The following is a 20,744-nucleotide window of genomic DNA, read 5'->3' on the forward strand; positions in this document are numbered from 1 at the left end:
TTGTTAAAAAAAAGAAAAATATTTGAAAAACGAAAATCTTAAATAAATTTTTTATACACTAATTATAATAAAAACTAATGAAGTAATAATATCTTTTAATTTTGACTTCATTTATATCACTTTCATGCATTACACTAACGTTTTAAAAGATGTTGAATGAATTAATTATATTAATATCTAAGGGGTATTAAATTAAGATGATTAGTAGATAAAATAGATAAATAGATGTTTTAGAAGGAAAAATGAAAATGAAAAAATATCTACAACATATCATAATCCAAAAAACATAACGATTCGAAAGAACGAAGCGAAAACATGGCGCAAGTGCTGTACCTGCGTTTGTGTCTCCCTGCAGAACCCCGAAAATTCTCACCTTCTTCTTCTTCTTCTTCTTCTTCTTCTTCTTCCAAACCTTCACTGAAGCTTCCACAAAGAACTCGAAGCTCCAACGTATCAATTCCTGCCACCACCAAAGGTAACTAACTATTAACTAAAAAACGAAAAAAAAAAAAAAAAACACTTCATTGATGCTTTCACTGCTTTTGCTATTATTCTACCAGCTCAATCACAATGACCCAAGATTAAAAATTGAAACTTTCAGGTGGTTCCAGTCGCTTGCTCAAAACCCAGAAGCTGAATTCAGAGGTTTCTCCTCACAGAGCTGGTAGATACTCATTTTACTATCTATGTTATTGTTACCATCAGAATTTGGCTAATGGGGTGCCTTCAGTTTGAACCCTGCATCAGAATTGGTTTATGGTGTTTTTTTCTTGTTGTCTTATCAATTTTTTGCTTTTTTTTTTGGCTAATGTAATGTTGCAGTCTCAGCTGTGAGATTGATGAGGATAGAGCTTGGTGGTGCTTTTGCTGACCTTCTCAATGAGAAAGGCAAAGGTTCTGGCGAGAATGAGATGGGATATGTCCAGAGAACGCTCGGCTTTCGAACCCGGGAATTGAATCATCATGATCTTAGATTGGTTATCACTTTCAACCATTCTCTGCTGTACTCTTAAAATTTTCATGTTGTGGTCAATGGTTAGGCTTGAAGTTGAAGTATTTTGGACTTTGAGACTTTAAGTTCATGTCACTTAGTTACCATTCATGAACAAAGTTGTTGATTCTTATTTATTTATTTTTAAATTACATAGGTTACTGACATTGTTGGCGGCACAATTCGTTGGAGAAGATATCTTGATCATCTGATCAGTTCACTTTGTCATGATAAAGATATATCTAGTATGGAACCTCTTCTCTTACAGGTGATAAAAATGTTCTGTCACATATTTCTTATGAGCATGTTTGCATGAGCCATGAGTCTTCAACTGAGTAAAGAAAAACCTTAACCATTGTTTTAGTTTGGCATTTCTCAATATAGAGTTTGTAGGTAAAAGTTTTGTAACAAAGACGGCTGGTGTACTCAAATATTTATTGATCTGAGACCTTATTGCATTGTTTGTTTCAGATTCTAAGGATAGGATTCTATGAGATTGTCAAATTAGATATGCCACCATATGCTGTTGTAGATGAGGTATGTTTTTCTGTTCATTTTATCCCTTGTTTCCAGGTGAATAGATTGGGTTGATGTTGCTTGAAGCTCAAGCAGTATCAGACAGAAAGAATTATCATCTGTTGAATTTATCTATTTATCTTTTATGTTGTTTACAGCCATTAGAGATTATTTGTTTTATGATAAATTGTTGATTCTTGGTATAAAATTCAACTTCAATTTCTTATGTTAGGAAGAATTCATTTGTAACAGTAAAGTCTGGTATGGCTTCATTAAATTTTAAGTTTGATACAGATGTTAGGAGACAGCTGTTCTTGCACTGTTTGATGACTTTTTCCATTATTTATTATTATGAAGTGACAATAATTGTTTTTCAAAGTCCAACCTTTTCTTCATTAAATTTTAATATACCGAATGGAAATGCAGAATGTTAGGCTTGCCAAAGTTGCGCTTAGACCTGGTGCCGGCAACATGGTCAACGGAATCCTCCGAAAGCTAGTTGCACTCAAGGTTTTCCTTTTCAGAAATTTCATAAACTCTGAGTGGAGAAACCATGAAGAGTTTATAAACTCCATTGTTGTTTGGCTTGCAGGAAGATGAGGTTCTTCCTTTGCCCAGAGTGGAGGGTGATGATCGTGCCCAAGCCCGTGCTCTAGCAACTCTATACTCACACCCAGTTGTTAGTGTGTAACTAACATGTCTTTTTTGCGCCAGTTATAAGGAATAAACCAATGTCAGAAAAATACAACTTGATTAAACTAACACTATGAAGAGAAGCAGAAACATTGTCATATGTCAAACTTAAAAAGATTAACATTGAATATTTTCTAATTTCTTGTTTGCAGTGGATGGTAAGGAGATGGACAAAGTATCTTGGCCAGGAAGAAACCATTAAATTGATGAAATGGAACAACAGTGAACCTAGTTTCAGCTTAAGGCAAGTAAATATGTTGCTTCCTTTTTTCCTTTGTTCCTCATAAAGCACCATATAGGTGTATAACTGATAGGTTCAAGGGACTAGCAGAATTAGGGGATCTAACCAACTGTGGAGAGAGTTTTTCTCTCCTGAACTAACAGACTTGCAGATTTTTCTCTAACTGCCTCAAAAAACTAGCTAACCCTAGTACTTATAGGCAGCAGCAATTAGGAATTAAGCAGTGAAAATCAAGAGCCAAGCCGGTTTCTATCAATAACACAGAAAATGAAAACTGAAGCTATATATTTTGTGTTTGTCTCAGAGCAAACCAGGCAAGAGGTTTTTCGAGAGATGACCTTGTGATGCAGCTTAATGCATTGAAGGTAGTACTGATAAGTTTTCTTGTATGCACAATCCTTTTTGCATTTTACCTCTTCTTCCATGGATAATCTGGTCTTTTCTTCCTTTTCTTAAACTTCAGGTCCCATACAGTGTTTCACCACATTTGGATGAATTTGTTCGCGTCAAAACCGGATTGCAGGTATGACAGTGAGGAGATGAGTTGATTATAAGACTATTTTCCATATGTGAATGTTGTTAATTGCATGGTGGAGACTGAACTCTGATACTCTATCTGTATATAACTTCTGATTTACATTATCAATTGTGAGAGTTTTAGCATGCCTTGATTATGTTACTGATTATTTGTACTTTCATATTTCAGACTGTAATTCATGCCGGATTACTCAGAAAAGGCTTATGTTCAGTTCAAGATGAAAGTGCAGGTCTGGTTTTCATCTTTTCATGTAGCCGACTCTACTTAGTGAGGGATGAAACTCACAGATTGAAGATTTCAGGTCTGGTAGTCTCTATTGTGGATCCTCAACCGGGTGAAACTGTGATTGATTGCTGTGCTGCTCCTGGTGGAAAGACCTTATACATGGCCTCTCGTTTATGTGGCCAAGGTAAATTACTCCTCCTCCTTAATCCACTTCATATTTTGATGAGAACCATGGTGGCCATCACAGAATTTTGAGAATTGAGACAAAAGCAGAGAAGGTTATATATTGAGAGAACAATAAAAGGTGAATACAATTTGATACAATAGATCTTTTATACACCAACAAAACTATAACCAATCAGCCAATCACAACTCAGTTACTAATCTCTGTTAACAATTTCTAACTAACCCCAAAAAGGAAGAATCTGATTTGAGAAGACTAATACAGTTGCTTCCTCAACAAATTATCAAATGCCAAAGACTAATACAGTTCAACCACTCAAAGCAGAATTTGACCAATATCAACAAGCTTCATCAATTGGAGAAACAAACATCAAAAGCTACAAGAGCTATTTCAAGAAATTTGAACCAAATGCTTAACCACCTTCAAACAAAGTAAAAAAAGAAGCTAAGTTGAACTTAATCAACAGTTGCAGAAGCTATACCAAAAATATGAAACTTTGAAATGAAACATGGAGTTATGGTTGAAACTTCACACTTCTGAAGGAGCAATCAAACCCTTGGGAACAAAGCGATAAACAACAACACCAACCCTAGCACGATCGGAGGGAGCACAAGTGTGCAAAACGTCAACGTCGAAGAGCTTCTTTGCTTTCTTGAAGAACGCCGATTCCTTCTTCCACCTCTTCAAGTGAGCCATCACAAACACCGTTTCCTTCTCCTTCTTCTTCTTCTTCATCTCTTTCTCCTCCTCGAACCCTAACAACAAAAAACGCAGCGTTTCGAGGAGCGGTTCATACAGGTGATCGTGATAAACCACATCCGAAGCCAGAACAACGTCGAAATCGCGCCCTATCTCTGCCACGTCATCAACATTTCCCCATCTCAGCGCCGCGACAGTTACGGCGCCGCCATTGGACGTAATAACTTCTTTGTTGGCGTCTTTGTTGAATTGGAGATTCGGAACGACGTGAGGAAGGTCCGTGATGGTCACATTGCCGCCGAGCGTGGCGGCGGCGACGATTCCGACGATTCCTGTGCCGGAGCCTAGCTCGAGGATCCTGAGCTGGCGCTGGCTGCCGGAGAAAGCAGCGGAGAGGGGGCTGGTGGAAGGGCTGGAACGGTAGCTATCAAGAAGAGAGATGAGTGCGGTGGCGGCGGGCCAGAGCTGGAAGGAGAGTCCCTCGGAAGGGAGCTGGCGAATCACGACCGTTGACTCGATCGAAAGGAGTGAGTAGCTCTGTTGCTCCGGTGCGCCGTCGTGTACGGTGGTTAAGCTGTTAGGTTGTTGTTCGTGGTGGTCTTGGTCGTTTAGGACGGTGGTGAAGGGGTTTATTTCGTCATCGTCATCTTCCTGAGTCGCCATTGCGCTTTCGTTCTTCATTTTAGGGTTTTTTATTTTTGAATCCCTTTTTATATTCGAAGTGACTGAGCTTGCAAAGAAAACAAAATATTGCTATTATCTATTGTCAATTATTTATTCCGCCTAAAAAATTAAGCCATATAATAGTTTCTTGTTTAGTTTGTTTAAAACTTGCATTGCACGTAACTAACGTTTTGTGTTTTGCAGGTTTGGTATTTGCAGTTGATGTAAATCGCGGCAGATTGAGGATTCTCAAAGAGACAGCAAAGTTGCACCAATTAGACGGCGTTGTTACCACCGTCCACGCCGATCTTCGCGTGTTAACGGTACGTTGTATCGCGCCGTTATCATGTTGAAATCGGAGGAATTGTTTCTTTCTAATGTGTTTTTTGTTTGTTTTGGATTATCCAGGATGGTGAAGCGCTAAAGAGTAACAAAGTTTTGTTGGATGCTCCATGCTCTGGGCTTGGTGTTCTTTCGAAGAGAGCGGATTTGCGATGGAACCGGAAGCTGGAAGATATGGAAGACCTGAAGAAATTACAGGACGAGCTCCTCGACGCAGCGGCCAAGTAAGGCCAAGATTCTCTTCTGTGTTCCCTTTGTTTATTATGAAGATAAAAAACGTGATAATTCTTCTTTTCCACAAGTGTAGATTGGTAAAACCTGGTGGAGTGTTAGTTTATAGTACATGCTCCATAGATCCTGAAGAGAATGAGGAGAGGGTAGCAGCATTTCTTCTAAGACATGCGGTAACCATTATCATAAAATTCTTGTACTATGGCTTCTACTCTCAATTTTTCTGAAGTGCTAATCAATCTTTATCTGAATTTTCAGGAATTTCGCATTGATCCTGTAGACAGATTTGTTCCACCTGATTTTGTGACGGATGGTGGTTTCTATTTTTCTAACCCGGTAAAGCATTCGCTCGATGGCTCCTTTGCGGCTCGATTGGTGCGTGCTTCCTAACTGTCCCCCATTTCGGGATGGCACTCAATGGAAAACAGAGCGGCTGAGTTGCTGCGGCCGCAGTCCATCTCTTTACAAATCCAGGGCAGACTTTCTGATTTCTCATCCATGAAAAAGGTTTATATCTGAGATGCCTGCAACTTCAGTTTCATCAGGCTGGTAATCCTTAACAACATACTTGCAGTTTTGAATGCAATCCATGCTTCAAAATTTTCTCCAAATCTATATACACTTTCAAAGCATCATGATTTCTATCCGAGCAGGAAATTTTTGTAGGGAAAATAATCCACATACTTATGCTGCTTTAGGGAAATTGGTTGAAGCAAAATTGAGTAGCTGTTAACAAGTAATGTTTTTTTTTTTTTAGTAAAACTGTTATGCAGCTGTTGTAGCCCACAATTTTGTAGATAATTTCAGGGCCATATTGATACAGTTTGTTTTTATTGTTCATCACACTTGACACACTTAGAACTAGAATTGAATTTGAGACAATAATTTTTTATTTTTCCATAATTTCTCATCCTAGTCAGTTAAAGATTAATCCATTGGAATCTCGAGTACATTTAAGGATCTGTACTAAATAGATTATTCCATAAATAAGATATGATTCAAACTTCCCGATACATATGCTGGAAGTTGAAATATAAAGAAATATTATTAAACATTTCTCTGGTTAAAAATGTAACAAATTTTCTTAATATTAATAGTGTCTTATACTCTCATGAAGTTGTTGGGCATTTCGAGGTGTATCTTTAGCACTGGAAGCACTCAGTAATTAGATTATATTCGTATCTTAGGCACTGAAGATTTATTGTTTGAAAAGTGGAGTAGGTGCAGTTTGGACAAAATGGGAATGCAAATAAAATAACCTGGAAACTGGAAAGGACAAATTTGCCATGTCACATGCAACATTGTATGACCCACAAAAAGTCAAATATTACAATTCAGCCGTTTAATGTACATAGAAATTAGTAACATTGACAGCCATCAAAATCTTTAATACCGAAAAAATAAAAAATAAATGTTCTTCAAAATAAACACTGAACAGCCACCCATTGTCAGATATAAATTAAACAAAGCAGCCACCCACTGAATTATTAGTGATTAATCTATCATCTATGTGCGACCTGTATTTTTACTACTATTATCTAACTGTCAAAGTTCAATCTAATTTTAACTTCTTATTTACAGAATTTGACATACATCATTGTTACTATTATTTATTTATTTTGGTTGAATCTAAAGACATCACTATGTTACTTGTTAAGAAAAGAGTTGGCTTTGATTTTTAATTTTTATATAATACTAAATGTATTATATTGGAATGTCAATTGTTAATTAATTAAATAATCTTTTAAATGTAGAATTAATTTATATCCATGGAAGAATGTTTCCCCAGTCATCCTAGGTATCTCTACTTAGATGATCACACACGAGAATTATATTGACAACCAACTAATTACTATTCTATTAGATAAAAATAACTAATTTTTACACCTACTAGTTATTTTTGCAAAAAGAAAAACCCTTTTAATATATATAACAAAATTGATAAGATGTTTTGTCCATATATATACAAAATATTAAAATAAAATCTAATTAATTTTATATAATAAATAAGTAATAAAAACCAATAAATTATAATTCAAATGGCATAATTTTTTTTATTTGGATCCTCTAAAGTTTAAATTTTACTTTAGAGAGTAAAGTGTCATCTTCTACCATTAAATAATTTCTTTTTCATATTTAGACCCAAATTGAGTAACCAACTTAATTAAGACTTAAACAATAAATGACTCTATTAAAAGTAACTTATAAATAAGTTATTTTGTGTTTGGATTTTTAACTCTAAAAGTGCTTATTTTATAGAAATGTGATGAAAAGTAGAAGTATTACGAGAAAAGTCATTTTTTTTTAACTTCTCTATAAATTCCTAAATAGCTTCTTAGAAAGTTGTAATTTGGTTTTGAAAATTGCACCAGACATTAATACTACTACATTTTATAAGTCAAAAGTTAAAAAAAAAGTTACTTCTAAAGTTTTCAAATGGCCCTTATTCTTGGTCCCACCTATGAAATAAATAGTGAGAGATCACACTTTACTCTCTAAAATAAAATTCAAAATTTAGATGATTCAAATGTTAATCTCTTTATACTCATCTAAAGATCACAAATTCGAATATCATTTTTAATTAAAAAAGAAAATTAGATAATGAAGAGAAGACACATAAATCAACTAGGCCAATAAGGAAAATGCATTTAGCCAAATCAAACACCACTCATATATCATATAGTCGGTTAAATATATTGTGACATTGATATAAAGACCACCACCTATGGCGACCTATCCAAGGTGATTTTCTATCACCTTTCAGATAGAGTTTCTGTTTCATACGTTTCTCTCTCTCTTTCCAAAGTTCAAACCCTTCTTCATCAATTTCATCTCAGCTCCTTATTCATTCATTCATTCCCAATACATCTTCTTTAATCAATAATTTCCTTTCCATTATAAATTATTTTTCTCTTTCCCCCTCTAAGATCTTGTGCCCTTCTCCTCAGATTTATCTTTGCTACTATATATCTTTCCTAATAAATCTAACTCTATATATATAGTTAGATTTATGATCAATATGTTCAAGAAGAGACAAGATCAGATATATACATGCAGGTGAATTATTCATTCTTATTTCTTAATCAACCATCTATTTATTATTCATAGTTGCTTTTAAAATTTTACATATATAGTATAGATTTGATGAAGTAGCTCATTGTAGAGATTACTTTTGATATTCTATATTATTGTTAAGTTATCAAGATTTATATATCTAAAAATATGAAAATTTACGAACAATTAATTTTACGTGAAGCTGATAATTGAGAATCCGTAAGTGATAGTTTAGTTAAAATCATTTAACATACTTAACTATCAATTTTACAGTAATTTGAATTTCTACCATCTAAAAAGTCTGTAGATCTTGTATGTATTGACATATTCCGAATCCATGTTATCAGAAATATCTTCCTTGATCAGTGTCTTGATAGATATAGATAATATAAAATATTGTAGGAAAAGGAGAAGATAGATAATAAACACGTCTCTTTATAACTTAAACCCTAATAATTATATCTTAAACCCTAGTTCTACCTAATCCCTCTAACAACCTCGTCACTTGTCTGTGTTTCATTAGGTTTAAGAGGAGGAGCACTTAAGTAGGACTTCAACCATTTTAGTCCTATAACTTCGTATTAAATAATTAGTTATTAAGCAAGAATAATTTCATATTTAATTGCACCAAAAGCTGCAAATGTATACCTGTATGTGTGTGTATATATGGTTTCACCTTATGAATATATTGTTGATGCTGTTTTAATTTTGTTGATCAAGGAGAAGAGTGATATACAATTAATGGTCACAAAACGTTGCAAAAGAGGATGATATACAAGTATTTGGACCTCGAAGAGATTATAAATGTTGACAGAAGAGAGAGAGCACAACCCGAGAAATGGTCAAAGAATCTTTTACCTTTGTTGGGAGTGTGCTCTCTACTCTTCTGTCATCATCTTTATCTTTATTTGTATGGTATAGATCTTTTTTCTCTTACTAATCGCTACTATATATCTTAATTACCATTCAAGCCAACTAGCTAAGGTATGTAATGAGGTATAAATTTTCTTTCTACTAAAATGGTGAGAATAAAATTGAGTTGAGTTGGTTTAATAGTTAGCTCACTATTTCGAATTTTGTCTTGTGCATAATGCAGCAATTCATTGACCAATAATAAACTCTTAAATGAAGATCAATACCACGACAGATTAATTCTTAACTTGTCGGGATAGAAGATAAGTATTGAAAATTAATTTTTAATTAGTCAATAATATTAATTAATTTTTTTCATTATAAAAGTTTTTTTTTAGTTTAAGGATTTAGAATTTATATTTAATAATTTAAAAAATAACTAAAAAGGTTAACTCTTTAGTTGAACTCAAATGATAAATATATATTATGAGAATAAGTAGTGAACATTAATTTTTAATTAATTAACTTTTTAATTGTAAAAACACTTATATATTTTTTTAAAAAATATTAGAATTATTATAATTTAGGATTAAAAAATTAAGATTTAACTAAAGTTTAAGATTTCATGCAAAGTACGTGGATAATGATAATCATATTCCTCTGTTTAGTTTTTGGTTCACAAACAGAAAAACCATAGTGTTAATAGTTAGAGAGGCTCTTTTTGAAAAATCTTGATTAATATTTGAGACTTGATATGAAATTTATAATTTTTAATATAATTATATATTAAAAATATATTAAAATTAACTATTAAAATGAATTATTATGATAAAATATATTTTAAAATATAAAATATATATTAAATTAAATTAAATTATATATATAATAATTAATTTTATTAATTAATTTTATATTTTAGTATACAAATAATATTTTTATTTTAGTATATGTATATTTATAACTAGTAGAAAGTATGTACGGTGCAAGAAGCTAAGAAATAAGAATGATCGAGAATGATGATGGTGATTATCGATGATGGTGATGGAGCAGAATCAAATCAAGCACAGCAACATGAAATTAAAGTCAATTTCTGTAATTTGGCTTTTTCAGAAAGACCAATATTTGTGCCAACCTTTCATGTATACGGTCGCTACTTTAGGAGAAAATAAGGATCTGATCTGATAAGATAATGTTTATAGTCAACTTTTTCTTTTATTGGTTTGTGGAAATTAATATCAGCTTTAGAGAAAATGACTCTTAAAATATCTTCTTCTATTTATTAATATTATTGTACAATATTTCTTGTTATCATCTTCTATTTTAGGAGGAGTAGCATCAATTCCTGTGCATGTCTACAACGTGTCATCCAAAATGTTCTATTTTTCTGCTCTGATCATCTCCTTGAAACTCCAAATTAAAACCTATGCTAGCATATTAAAAGTCAGAACAAACGAATTTGCCTTGAGTAACATTTTTAATTAATAATCTTAGAAACTAAATTTATATTTGGTTGTTAACCAAAGATGAGAATAGATTTTTTTAACTGAAAAAATAAAGTGTTTTTTTTAATATTTTTTATATATTTTTTAATTTTATTTATAAAACTAAGTGTAAAAAATTACACTTTATTCTTTTAAGTGAAAAAAAAATTGAGAGAATCTATTTTTACTAATATATTACAAATTAATTACTAAATAATATATACATATTAATTTATATACTTTTTAATTAAAACATTAATCATTAGAATAATTAAATTTATTATAAATTTATTATAAATAAATAATCAATTTTATTTACACTAACATAGCATGATTATATCGATGATTCACATACTTGTTTATTAGTATTTTTTTTTTTTTGTTTACTTGACTAAATGGACCTCATGAAAGCTTAAAGTTATTTTGTTTGTTCAATAATGTGTAAAGCAAAGAAAAGTTATTTAAGAAATAGTTTAATTCTAAGCATATCTGCTCAAAGTGAAATAAATTAAAACTTATGAATTATTTATAAAAGAAGAAAAAGAGGAGAGAACATCAATTGAATTTAATTTTGAACGGCAGGTGCTTTGCTTGTGGAGTAACGTCATATTAAAAACTTACAGATGCAACGCACAAACAGACGAACCATTTCCCTCATAAATAAATAAATCATAAATGAAGCATTTGCTCATTTGTGCGTGTGGGAATGCAGAGAATCAAGGAAGCAACAATTATACAATGGCGACAGAGTTAGCCGCTGAAGTCAGATATATCATATTCTCACCTTATTTTTTCATCAAGTCAAAATTCGAGAGAAAATTTAATCTTTAAAATTTTTTTTATTTTTTAAAAAATATGATCATTCATGATTAAAAAAAATAAAAAATTACTTGACATAAAAGGATATTATTTTTTAATAATAATTACAAAAAAATACTTTAAAATTTAATCTCTAATTTTTTTTAAATATATATTTAATATATAATTTGTTGTTACCATTTTAATTGTACAGACTTTTTTGGATATAACTTGCGAAGGAAAAAAGGGAGAAAAAACATATAACATTCACAAAAAAACAAAAGTAATATATACTTAACACACGTGCATGAACTAACTAAGTACATGCATGATTATTCCACAAAGTTACAAACTTAAACAAAAGGTTTTTCAAAAGACTTATGCTTTCTGCTTCTTGGGTCCAACATGGCTGTGATAAAGTATGACATTAGGCTTAATATCAAAGTCCTTCATAAATTGATCCTTATTTTTTCTTGCATGTGATGATGAAACTTGTGGATCTTCAACAAGAAGGTCTTTGATTGCTTCAGGCATAGTTTGCTTATCCATCACATCCTTCCAATATTCACCTTGATCTTTTCTCCCATGGCACACATTATTTGCAACCTAGAAACACGGGAGAAGAAAGAGAAAAGAGAAACAAATTATATATACTTAGATATCATAAAATTTAAAAATGATTTATATAAAATGGACAAAAAAAAAATTTAAAGTTTCACCAGGAGAAATGAAAAGACTAGGAATAAGGCAAAGGAGGAAGACTTCATTTTGTTCCCTTCAATACAAATGTGTTGTGATGGGAGTGGGACTACTACTTGTGCCTTTATATATTATAGGAATATAGGCCAACAATTAATTGAAAATGGAAAATACAAATTTCAAATATGACATTACAAATTCCTAGGAAAAATTTTGTCAAGTGTAGTGTTTTCCGTTCCCTATATTAAAAATTAATAAGTGTGCTTTAATTCAAAAGTAAATGTTACTTAGAAGTTAAAAAACCAAGTCAGGTTGGTCAAACCAGATTAAACATTTTAAACCACACAAATTAAAAGGATTAGATTGCGCCAACAACAAACCAATCAGAAGTAAATTAGTAAACCCAAATCCAATATCACTTTGATACGGTGGTAAAGATGTAAGTTTATAGATTTTTTTTTTTATGGGATAAAAGAGAGATTAAAAAAGGTAGGATCCACACTTTGAATAACAATAAAATAATAAAAAATAACTATAAAAGGAATTTATTTTCTCTCTCTATACCACTTCAATCTGTATAGTAGAGTGTCCATACTGAAAACATAATTCTAAATTCAATTAATCCATGCCCTCCATGCCCAAAACTAATACAATGCCATCACCAATTCCCAATTTGATGACTGATGGTACTCATGAAGGATTCTAGATTGCGTTTGTTTGTATCTGAGAACAGGATAAGGTAGGACAATGAACAGAAGACACAAAAAACAATACAAAAATGAGTGTTTTTGTATTTTGTTTGGTAATAAATTAGAACAAACGATAAAAATTTAATTTTCTCTATTTTTTCATAAAAAGAATTTAGGAAAAAAAATATAATTATAAAAATTTGAAAAAAAATAATAAAAAATAAATCGTGTTTCTTGTTATTGTCTATGTATAAGATAGATATAAAATACACTAGTTCAGTATCTCTAAACATAATGTCTCTCTGCCTATGTCTTATTTGCCATACATAAAGCAGTTCTATTTCACCCTCTCAAAAGGGGAGGCCCCTCTGTCCAGGAAAAAAAATGTTAATAAAAATCTTTGCTCCATTGAAACTCTTGATGCCAAATCCAGTTCAAATTTAGCTGATTTTACCATAGATGAAGTTATTTTTAGATTTTAGTAATCCATAATTCAAGAAGTTTGGCCCTTTCAATAAAGTTCATGTGTACTTGTGTATACACTCCAATGATGATGATGCTCAATATGCATATAGCCGTTGCAAAAAGTTCCATTTCTTGGTGTCATTTTCTTTCCAAAACTCACATGGTCAAATGCCACTTTGTTAGGTACATATGGGACAGAATAATTTAAACACAGATGTTCTGTAAATATTGTAGTGGACCATGCCAAATAATAATGAACTGCTCCATTTCTATCAAAAGAAAGCATACATAATAATGGTCTTTACGGTTTGATTTTGTACACTTAAAAGGAATTTGCATACAAAAATTAGTTTAAGTGTACACTATACTACCTAAGCTTATGTGCCTTGAACATATAAAGCATGAAATCAATGAAGTTCAATGGATTAGCTTTGAACTTCATTCAATGAACCATGACGACATCAACTTTTCTTGCACATCATATTCAGACTTATGGAACAGCAACATTACACAAAGAATTAAAGGGCAAAAGAAAAAAAGGAATTAAAGAATCAAATTGGAATTATTATAAATTCAGCAACTTGATGATGAATCAATCTTAATCTCACACATGCTCTGACTGGTGTTGAACTCTTCAGTATCAGAAACAATGTCATCAATAGTGCATGGCAAATCAGAAGAGAAAGTTAAACTTGGCTTCACTTTAGGAACACTAATTGGTGCAGCTTCATTGTTGAGAATCTGAAGCACCTTCCTCATTGAAGGCCTCTCAGCACTATCTGGGTTAGCACAACACAACCCCAAAAGCAAAAGCTTCCTCATCTCTTCCTCAACAAACTCACCATTAAGCCTCTTATCTGCAGCATCAATAACCTTCCCTTCAGAATGCAACCCCCAAACCCAATCCACCAAATTCATCATCTTTTGCCCTTCCCTCTCAATTGGCCTCTTCCCACAAGCCACCTCAAGAATCACCACTCCATAGCTAAACACATCAGTCTTATCGGTCGCTTTACCTATATTTAACAGATATGAATACAACTATTAAACATGATAATAATTTCCTCAATAATTATATTAGAGACCATAGATTGTTCCAAATATCAGATAGACTAATAGATATGCATATACGGATACAGAGCAAAACTAAAGCAATTAAGCATCATAGAGCTTTACCATATTGAAGATACTCAGGTGCAAGGTACCCCATTGTTCCAGCAGTCAAAGTAGAAACAGGACTCTTGTCATGATCCATAAGCTTTGCCAAACCAAAATCACCCAACCTTGGATTGAAATTCCCATCAAGCAAAATGTTGCCAGTTTTGATATCCCTATGAATCACCCTTTGTTCACATTCTTGGTGAAGGTAAACAAGAACAGAAGCCAAACCAACAGCAATGTTCACCCTATGAGACCAATTCAACAACCTTCCCCTCTCAGGTTCCTTGTATAGCATCTTGTCCAAGCTTCCATTAGGCATGAAATCATACACAAGAAGCAACTCACCTAAATTGCACGAACACAAATATAGACACATAAATTCGACAGTTTTATGAAAAAATAGTTACAAATTTAAGTTGAGCATCATAAGGATCCACTCACCTTTCTCAACACACCAACCTTGGAGCTGAACCAAGTTCTTGTGCCTCAAACCAGCAATGATTGACAACTCAGCAAGGAACTCAGTTTTCCCTTCATGGGAATGTCTTGATCTCTTTACAGCAGCAATGGTACCAGAAGACACAAAGAAAGCTTTGTATACAGTCCCAAAAGAGCCATGACCAATGATTCTGCTTGGATGAAACTCTCTCGTTGCAGTCTTCAGATCCTTGTAATCAAATTGCCTTGGACACGTGACAAACGATTCAGCCTTAAAACTTGTCACACTGTTGCTCTTAGAATTATTGTTGTTACCACCTCTCTTTATACCCTTCCATTTTCGAACCGCAAAGAACACCAAAATGGAGAACAGAACAAAGAAAAACGCAGGACCCGCAACCGCAACAGCAATACCAATTCTCCTCCTCTTGTTCTTGTTCTTTCTATCTCCATCATCATCATCGTCATCATCATCACCATCATCATCACCTATACCGTCATTAGAAGAAGAAGTTGTAGCAGGTGGAAAATTAACAGTTGCACCATTTCCCGTTACTCCAACGGTGTTATCAGAAACATTGTGAGGGTTCAAGTTCTGTCTTTTAGGGACGAAACCGAAGCTCTTGAAGCTCCAACGCTCGATCAAGTGAACCTCGGTGCTTCCACTGGTGGAGCCTGAGAATCCAACGTAAACCCTTTCTTCTTTCAAGAGCTTGGAGAGATCGACGTTGCGCACTGTGAGAACAGGGCTGGAGGGTTTGGAAGAAGAAGAATAGCTCAAGAAAACCGTTAAGGTTTCTTTTTCAGTGCTGTAATCGATCCAAGACGTTATTGTGTTGCCGGATTTAAGGTCAATGCCGTGGGTTATAGGGTCAACGGTGGCTATGGAGTTCAAAGAGTTGAAGTTGAAGCCGACGTGGTTCTGGTTAGGGTCGTGGAAGGCGGAATCATCGCGCGTGTCGAATTCGACGGCGAGGAAGCGCGTGGAGGTAGGAAGACCTAGGCGACCGGCGGGGGAGACGGTGGCGGAAGCGGTGGTGTTGGAAGGGGAGAGGAAGAAGGCGATGCCGTCGCCGAAGGAGGAAGGGTTGAGGTTGGTGATGGAGAATGAGAAGGTAGTGGAGAAGGAGGAGGTGGTGTTGGTGGGTGGGTCGAAGAGAGGGATAGGGTGGTCGTAGAGGAGAGCGCCGGAGGAGGTGGTGGGGACGTCGGTGGCGCGTGTAAGTCCGACGAGTCCGTTCCTGAGGTAGGAATCTCCGACGAGGGTTATGTTTCGGAGTGTGAAAGAAGAGAATTCGAAACTGACGTTCTCTGCCGAAACAATCAATGAGGTTGAGGTTAACAAGAAGAAAAAGAAGAAGAAGATTATTAGAATGGTGGAGTGCATGGTTGAGATACAGAGGTTGAAGATAGTTTTCTCCAAGAATGGAGTAAAGAGAAGAAGAAGATGGTGGGAACAGAAAACAGAGGGAGTTTAAACCGTTACAAAGATGGCGCCTCTGTTTCGTTTTATAAAATGATTTTTTTTATTATTATTATTAGGGTGTATTGTATTGTGCTTATGTTGCCATATAGCCGTTATAAATATACTGTTAAACATTACATTATTCACATTTAAAAAGGAAGAGATTATATTATACGAGTCACTTCATCATCTTTTACTTGGGCCAGATATACTCATTTCCAGGCCCAAATTCCAACAAACATGGCCAAAAAGCCCAAAAAAATTAACAAAAATTAGAACTAAGTAGAACCTTGCTCTGTGCTTGGTTTAGAGTGGGGTTTTGTTTCCTGGACTTGCTGACTTGCAACTAAAAATAAAGGAAGGATAATATACTTAGATTTGTGGGTGTATACCGTATAGCACACAAGGTGTTTGATAAAAGTTCCCAAAGGCTCTTCCATTTCTTATTTATCTGCTGCATCATTTCTCTACTTTGCCGTTGGTTCTACGCTCCGTATCCATCCAGCTTCCAATTCCAATCCAATAACATTAGAGAAATTCTCTTCTTTCTTCATCACATCAGTGACGTGATTTCTACGCTTCATTGATTAAGAAAAAGTAAGCATTGCTTTCTTTCATATTCATAATTCCATTCTTCAGCTTCTAACTTTAAAAAAAAAATTGATTTTTTTTTTAAATCTATAACTTCATGATTTCTTGTTTGTTATGTGTTCTAGCTAATGGATATTCCGTTGCCGGTGGATAAATTAGCTTTGCAATTGATCAACAATGAACCCCCTCCAAACACAACCAAGTATGTTCCTTATATTATTATGCATTTTTCTTTGGTTAATGTAATGGTCAATTTTGTGGTTGAATTATTCTGTGAACTTCACTATCAATTGTTGAGTTTATGACATACTTTCTGTATCTCTGTCCAAAAAATCAGCAGTAAGATATATGTTGTTCTTGTCGCTACGGGGAGCTTCAATCCACCTACCTTCATGCATTTGCGAATGTTCGGTGAGTGCCATTTACACCTCACTTTCTTTTCCTTATTTACAGCTGAGTTGCCAGTGCTTTGTAGCTTTAAACCCTGAAAAGTTAATATGATGAATGAGAATTGTTATTGAAATTAAAAGCTTTGCAAAAATGTTCAAATAAGTTGTGGAATTTGGATGAGAACCAATTTATACATGTGGATGTGGTGTCTTCTTATATTGTCAACTTCCTTAAGTTATGATGTCTGAGTTTATACTAAATAAGTCAGCAGAGGGGAGCAATCTACGTTCATAATTTTACCTCTAGCCTCCCCGACTACTACTTAATGAAAATTCATTGATATGATTTCTTGGTATTTTATTTGTGTATTTATTCATTTTTTACTTCATTTATATAATGTAATCCCCTCCCCCTCCTTTTTATGGATATTAACGTTAGAGCTTGCAAGAGATGCACTGAATTCAGAAGGTTACTGCGTAATTGGAGCTTACATGTCTCCTGTGAACGATGCGTATAAGAAAAAGGTACGCTACTATCAAATGTGCATGTGTATAACTTCTTAATAAGGGAAATATATGCTTGCCATGTGAGAAACACTGAAGTTATTATGAGAGTCAATAGGCAATCTATTTGAGATTTGGAAGACTCCTTGAAATATTATTTTTAATTTTGTAGAAATTCTATGAGAACAAAGCTTAACTTTCTTTTATGCATCTATAATATTTGTCTTTTATTCGCCTATTTAAATGAATATATCTCCTTCGCAGTTGCACATTCTAATATTCTGCCTCTTTTATGCTGATACAGAACCTAATATCTGCTGAACATCGAATGCAATTATGTAATCTAGCTTGCAAAAGTTCAGATTTTGTAATGGTTGATCCATGGGAGGTAAATAGCCCCTATCTATCTGCCAGTTTGCAAACATCCCTTTATCACCCGTGCAAATGTGAGAAGTACAATGGTCTGTGGTGGCCTCATTTCCTCATATTTTGAATTTTTATATGGTTGTAACTCCTATAGGCAAATCAAAGCACCTATCAACGCACTTTAACCGTGCTGTCCAGAGTCCACAGTTCAATATGTGGGAAAGGATTAATATCTAGAGGTATGTTCTAAAACAAAACTTTAACGAAAGAAAAGTAGTCTTCTGTCCATATAAGATTTCTCCCCAGCCCACTGTTAATATGTAAACCAAGGGAAAGAAGAAGAAGCAATAGTGGTTATCTTAATCTCCTTTAAGAGCGCTAGTCCCCACTATTGATGAAATTTTAAAATTGAATGCTTAGGGTTATGTTTTCATTTTGAACGCTTTGTTATTTAAATAATTATTGCATTGGTTTCAATATTAGGGCATGTTTTCCTCTCTGTAGTTTTTCAGAAGTCCTTGGTGCTACGACAATACATAGTCAGCCAGCTTATTTTGATTGTGTTCTACTAAAGCCTTCAAAGTTTTTCTAGATGCTTATTGTTATTAAATGGGGCTGTAAACTAGAAAGAAACTTTGATATTTTCTTTTCACGTTATAAACATTTCAAATAGAATAACTTGCCTTTCTATTTGTTAGTCCAGGAACCCTCAAGGTCATGCTTGTCTGTGGTTCTGATCTGATTCATTCTTTTAGCATTCCAGGATTTTGGATTCCTGACCAGGTAAATATTCAATACATAAATATAAATGTTGTTTATAATATCAGTAGCTTTGCATTGAATCATTTGGTGAATCTAGGACATAAATGCTATTCTAATGGGATCACATAATATTTTTGAAAACCATCCACAGATGGTTGTGGAATTCAAGGATAGGAATTGGATTGGTTATGTTTCTGTGGAGTTTATTATTAGAAACTTAGAATTGATAAGATTAGTGAGCTTAGAAGTTTACCTCTGCTAGCACCTATATATGATAATAACAGTAGAGTTTAAATATGCTTGTTAGTTGTTAGTGATAGATTGTGGAAATAATGGACTATGATTTGGTGATTTCAAATTAGGTTAAGAGTATATGCAGAGATTATGGAATAGTCTGCATTCGCAGAGAAGGACAAGATGTTGAGAAGATTATATCCGATGATGAAATTTTGAAGGAGAATCAGGTATATATCAGACTTATATAACTTGTCCAAATTGCTTATCAATCTTCAGAATGAACTTTTGCTAGTTAGCTTTTATACTTATCATCAAAGTTGCCATTACGATTTTTAGGCTAATATCAAAGTTGTGCATGACCTTGTACCGAACCAAATCAGTTCAACGAGATTAAGGTAATCCTATGACCTTGTTTGCTTCTATAAGAGTTTAGTACAGTGATTTAACAAAAGACATATTATTTTGTTTTTGCTGTCTTTACTAATTGTCTAATTTCAGGGACTGCATTGCAAGAGGATTATCAATAAAATACCTGACAGCAGATGAAGTGATTGATTATATCAGAGATCAGAAATTATACTTAACCTTGGATGATAAATAATTAGTAGTGTTGTGATATGATGAGGTTTATTCACCTTATAATCTGTAAGAATTGTGATGTAACTATGAGGCCAATATTCAATAATCAATTACTAGATGAAAATCAAACTGCATGCAAGTTACCAATATTACCTTAACTTGCGTTTAGCATCTTCTTAATCATTCAATTACCCTGTATTTTGAAGAATAATTAGAGTCTTAGCTAACAATAATTCACTACAATAGCCATGAACACACAGTCAAAAGTTTTGCATGTTCTTATTCCATAGTAGTTCTTACAATTGCATGGTTCTATTCTACTACTTAACCATTGCTTAGTTCTTCGACCAACTCAAAGGAACTTGTCACGATTGAGGTAAGCAAGAGGATCAAACTCACTCCCTCCAACATTGTCACCACTAGTTGACCAAGCCCCACCACCCAACCTGAACCCACCACAAACCTTCCCAGTCCCCCTTGGGTCATACTCACTCCTACACGCAAAGGATGTTGGTGGATAAGTCCACCAACACCCCCACACGTGTAGGGGTTGGTGGTGGAGCAACATTCTTGTCACGGCGTTGAGGAGCATCAGTGTAGTGTGCCTCAGCGCCAATATAGCGCACATGGCTAAGATGAGCCTTGAGAAGCTCGGCGTAGTTGTCGAAACCAAGGCTCGACATGGCCCATATCATGTCCTCAGCAGCAAGAGCCCTACGTTGCTCGGTGTCACAATGCCCATTTGCTTCGTAGGTAACTATTCCTATGAACTCACAAACGCAGCTACTAACAATTTCTTTGGTGTCATCACAAATCTTTGCATGCTTTGGAACAATTTGTCTCATATCCTATGCACGCTTGACATGGGCAACGTTATCAGGTTTTCTTCTT

General features: G+C 34.0%; 4 protein-coding genes and 2 long non-coding RNA genes across 8 annotated transcripts; 3 read left to right on the plus strand and 3 right to left on the minus strand.

Annotated features, from left to right (window-relative positions):
- Positions 1 to 216: 216 nt before the first annotated feature.
- On the plus strand, positions 217 to 6,377 carry LOC112701819 (uncharacterized). Of its 2 annotated transcripts, none has more exons than XM_025752587.3 (16): positions 217 to 475; positions 602 to 664; positions 823 to 977; positions 1,149 to 1,259; positions 1,463 to 1,528; positions 1,934 to 2,017; positions 2,100 to 2,186; positions 2,353 to 2,444; positions 2,746 to 2,806; positions 2,905 to 2,964; positions 3,148 to 3,208; positions 3,281 to 3,388; positions 4,955 to 5,073; positions 5,159 to 5,316; positions 5,400 to 5,496; positions 5,582 to 6,377. In XM_025752587.3, exons 1-16 carry the CDS (start codon positions 316 to 318, stop codon positions 5,711 to 5,713), a joined length of 1,614 nt encoding a protein of 537 aa, XP_025608372.1. In that variant the 5' UTR covers positions 217 to 315; the 3' UTR covers positions 5,714 to 6,377. The 2 variants fall into 2 exon arrangements, with proteins under 2 accessions (XP_025608372.1, XP_072055025.1); XM_072198924.1 differs by having other exon boundaries at positions 240 to 475; positions 823 to 1,035.
- LOC112701820 (uncharacterized) lies at positions 3,519 to 4,829 on the minus strand. The gene has a single exon (XM_025752588.3). The coding sequence runs from the start codon at positions 4,766 to 4,768 to the stop codon at positions 3,917 to 3,919; it is 852 nt and encodes a 283-aa protein (XP_025608373.1). The 5' UTR covers positions 4,769 to 4,829; the 3' UTR covers positions 3,519 to 3,916.
- Positions 6,378 to 8,026: 1,649 nt separating the features above from the next.
- Positions 8,027 to 9,430, plus strand: LOC112701822 (uncharacterized). The gene is made up of 2 exons (XR_003153860.3): positions 8,027 to 8,380; positions 9,098 to 9,430. It is a non-coding gene; the product is annotated as an uncharacterized lncRNA (long non-coding RNA).
- A 2,323-nt stretch (positions 9,431 to 11,753) lies between these two features.
- On the minus strand, positions 11,754 to 12,323 carry LOC114924263 (uncharacterized). The gene is made up of 2 exons (XR_003811269.2): positions 12,228 to 12,323; positions 11,754 to 12,114 (listed from the first exon to the last, which is right to left on the minus strand). It is a non-coding gene; the product is annotated as an uncharacterized lncRNA (long non-coding RNA).
- A 1,304-nt stretch (positions 12,324 to 13,627) lies between these two features.
- On the minus strand, positions 13,628 to 16,469 carry LOC112701823 (probable L-type lectin-domain containing receptor kinase S.7). Its single transcript, XM_025752589.3, has 3 exons — positions 14,964 to 16,469; positions 14,538 to 14,867; positions 13,628 to 14,377 (listed from the first exon to the last, which is right to left on the minus strand). Exons 1-3 carry the CDS (start codon positions 16,345 to 16,347, stop codon positions 13,935 to 13,937), a joined length of 2,157 nt encoding a protein of 718 aa, XP_025608374.1. The 5' UTR covers positions 16,348 to 16,469; the 3' UTR covers positions 13,628 to 13,934.
- Positions 16,470 to 16,730: 261 nt separating this feature from the next.
- LOC112701824 (nicotinamide/nicotinic acid mononucleotide adenylyltransferase) lies at positions 16,731 to 20,041 on the plus strand. Of its 2 annotated transcripts, none has more exons than XM_025752590.3 (10): positions 16,731 to 17,022; positions 17,142 to 17,218; positions 17,354 to 17,427; positions 17,845 to 17,930; positions 18,214 to 18,297; positions 18,430 to 18,514; positions 18,979 to 19,058; positions 19,400 to 19,501; positions 19,611 to 19,669; positions 19,773 to 20,041. In XM_025752590.3, exons 2-10 carry the CDS (start codon positions 17,145 to 17,147, stop codon positions 19,873 to 19,875), a joined length of 747 nt encoding a protein of 248 aa, XP_025608375.1. In that variant the 5' UTR covers positions 16,731 to 17,022; positions 17,142 to 17,144; the 3' UTR covers positions 19,876 to 20,041. The 2 variants fall into 2 exon arrangements, with proteins under 2 accessions (XP_025608375.1, XP_025608376.1); XM_025752591.2 differs by having other exon boundaries at positions 16,739 to 17,022; positions 17,357 to 17,427.
- The last annotated feature ends 703 nt before the right edge of the window (positions 20,042 to 20,744 follow it).

This window comes from Arachis hypogaea, chromosome 7, assembly GCF_003086295.3.
Source record: "Arachis hypogaea cultivar Tifrunner chromosome 7, arahy.Tifrunner.gnm2.J5K5, whole genome shotgun sequence".
NCBI lineage: Eukaryota > Viridiplantae > Streptophyta > Magnoliopsida > Fabales > Fabaceae > Arachis > Arachis hypogaea.

Bases quoted from the DNA above. Each gene is read 5' to 3' on its own strand.
- LOC112701819 (XM_025752587.3), top strand. From the start codon at position 316: ATGGCGCAAGTGCTGTACCTGCGTTTGTGTCTCCCTGCAGAACCCCGA. The intron at 2,018-2,099 runs GTTTTCCTTTTC...TTTGGCTTGCAG, and splicing joins GAAAGCTAGTTGCACTCAAG to GAAGATGAGGTTCTTCCTTT. The intron at 5,074-5,158 runs GTACGTTGTATC...TGGATTATCCAG, and splicing joins CCGATCTTCGCGTGTTAACG to GATGGTGAAGCGCTAAAGAG.
- LOC112701823 (XM_025752589.3), bottom strand. From the start codon at position 16,347: ATGCACTCCACCATTCTAATAATCTTCTTCTTCTTTTTCTTCTTGTTA. The intron at 14,868-14,963 runs GTGAGTGGATCC...CGTGCAATTTAG, and splicing joins AGGTTGGTGTGTTGAGAAAG to GTGAGTTGCTTCTTGTGTAT. The intron at 14,378-14,537 runs GTAAAGCTCTAT...TGTTAAATATAG, and splicing joins ACCTGAGTATCTTCAATATG to GTAAAGCGACCGATAAGACT.
- LOC112701820 (XM_025752588.3), bottom strand. From the start codon at position 4,768: ATGAAGAACGAAAGCGCAATGGCGACTCAGGAAGATGACGATGACGAA.
- LOC112701824 (XM_025752590.3), top strand. From the start codon at position 17,145: ATGGATATTCCGTTGCCGGTGGATAAATTAGCTTTGCAATTGATCAAC. The intron at 17,219-17,353 runs GTATGTTCCTTA...CCAAAAAATCAG, and splicing joins CCCCCTCCAAACACAACCAA to CAGTAAGATATATGTTGTTC. The intron at 18,515-18,978 runs GTATGTTCTAAA...TTGTTAGTCCAG, and splicing joins GAAAGGATTAATATCTAGAG to GAACCCTCAAGGTCATGCTT.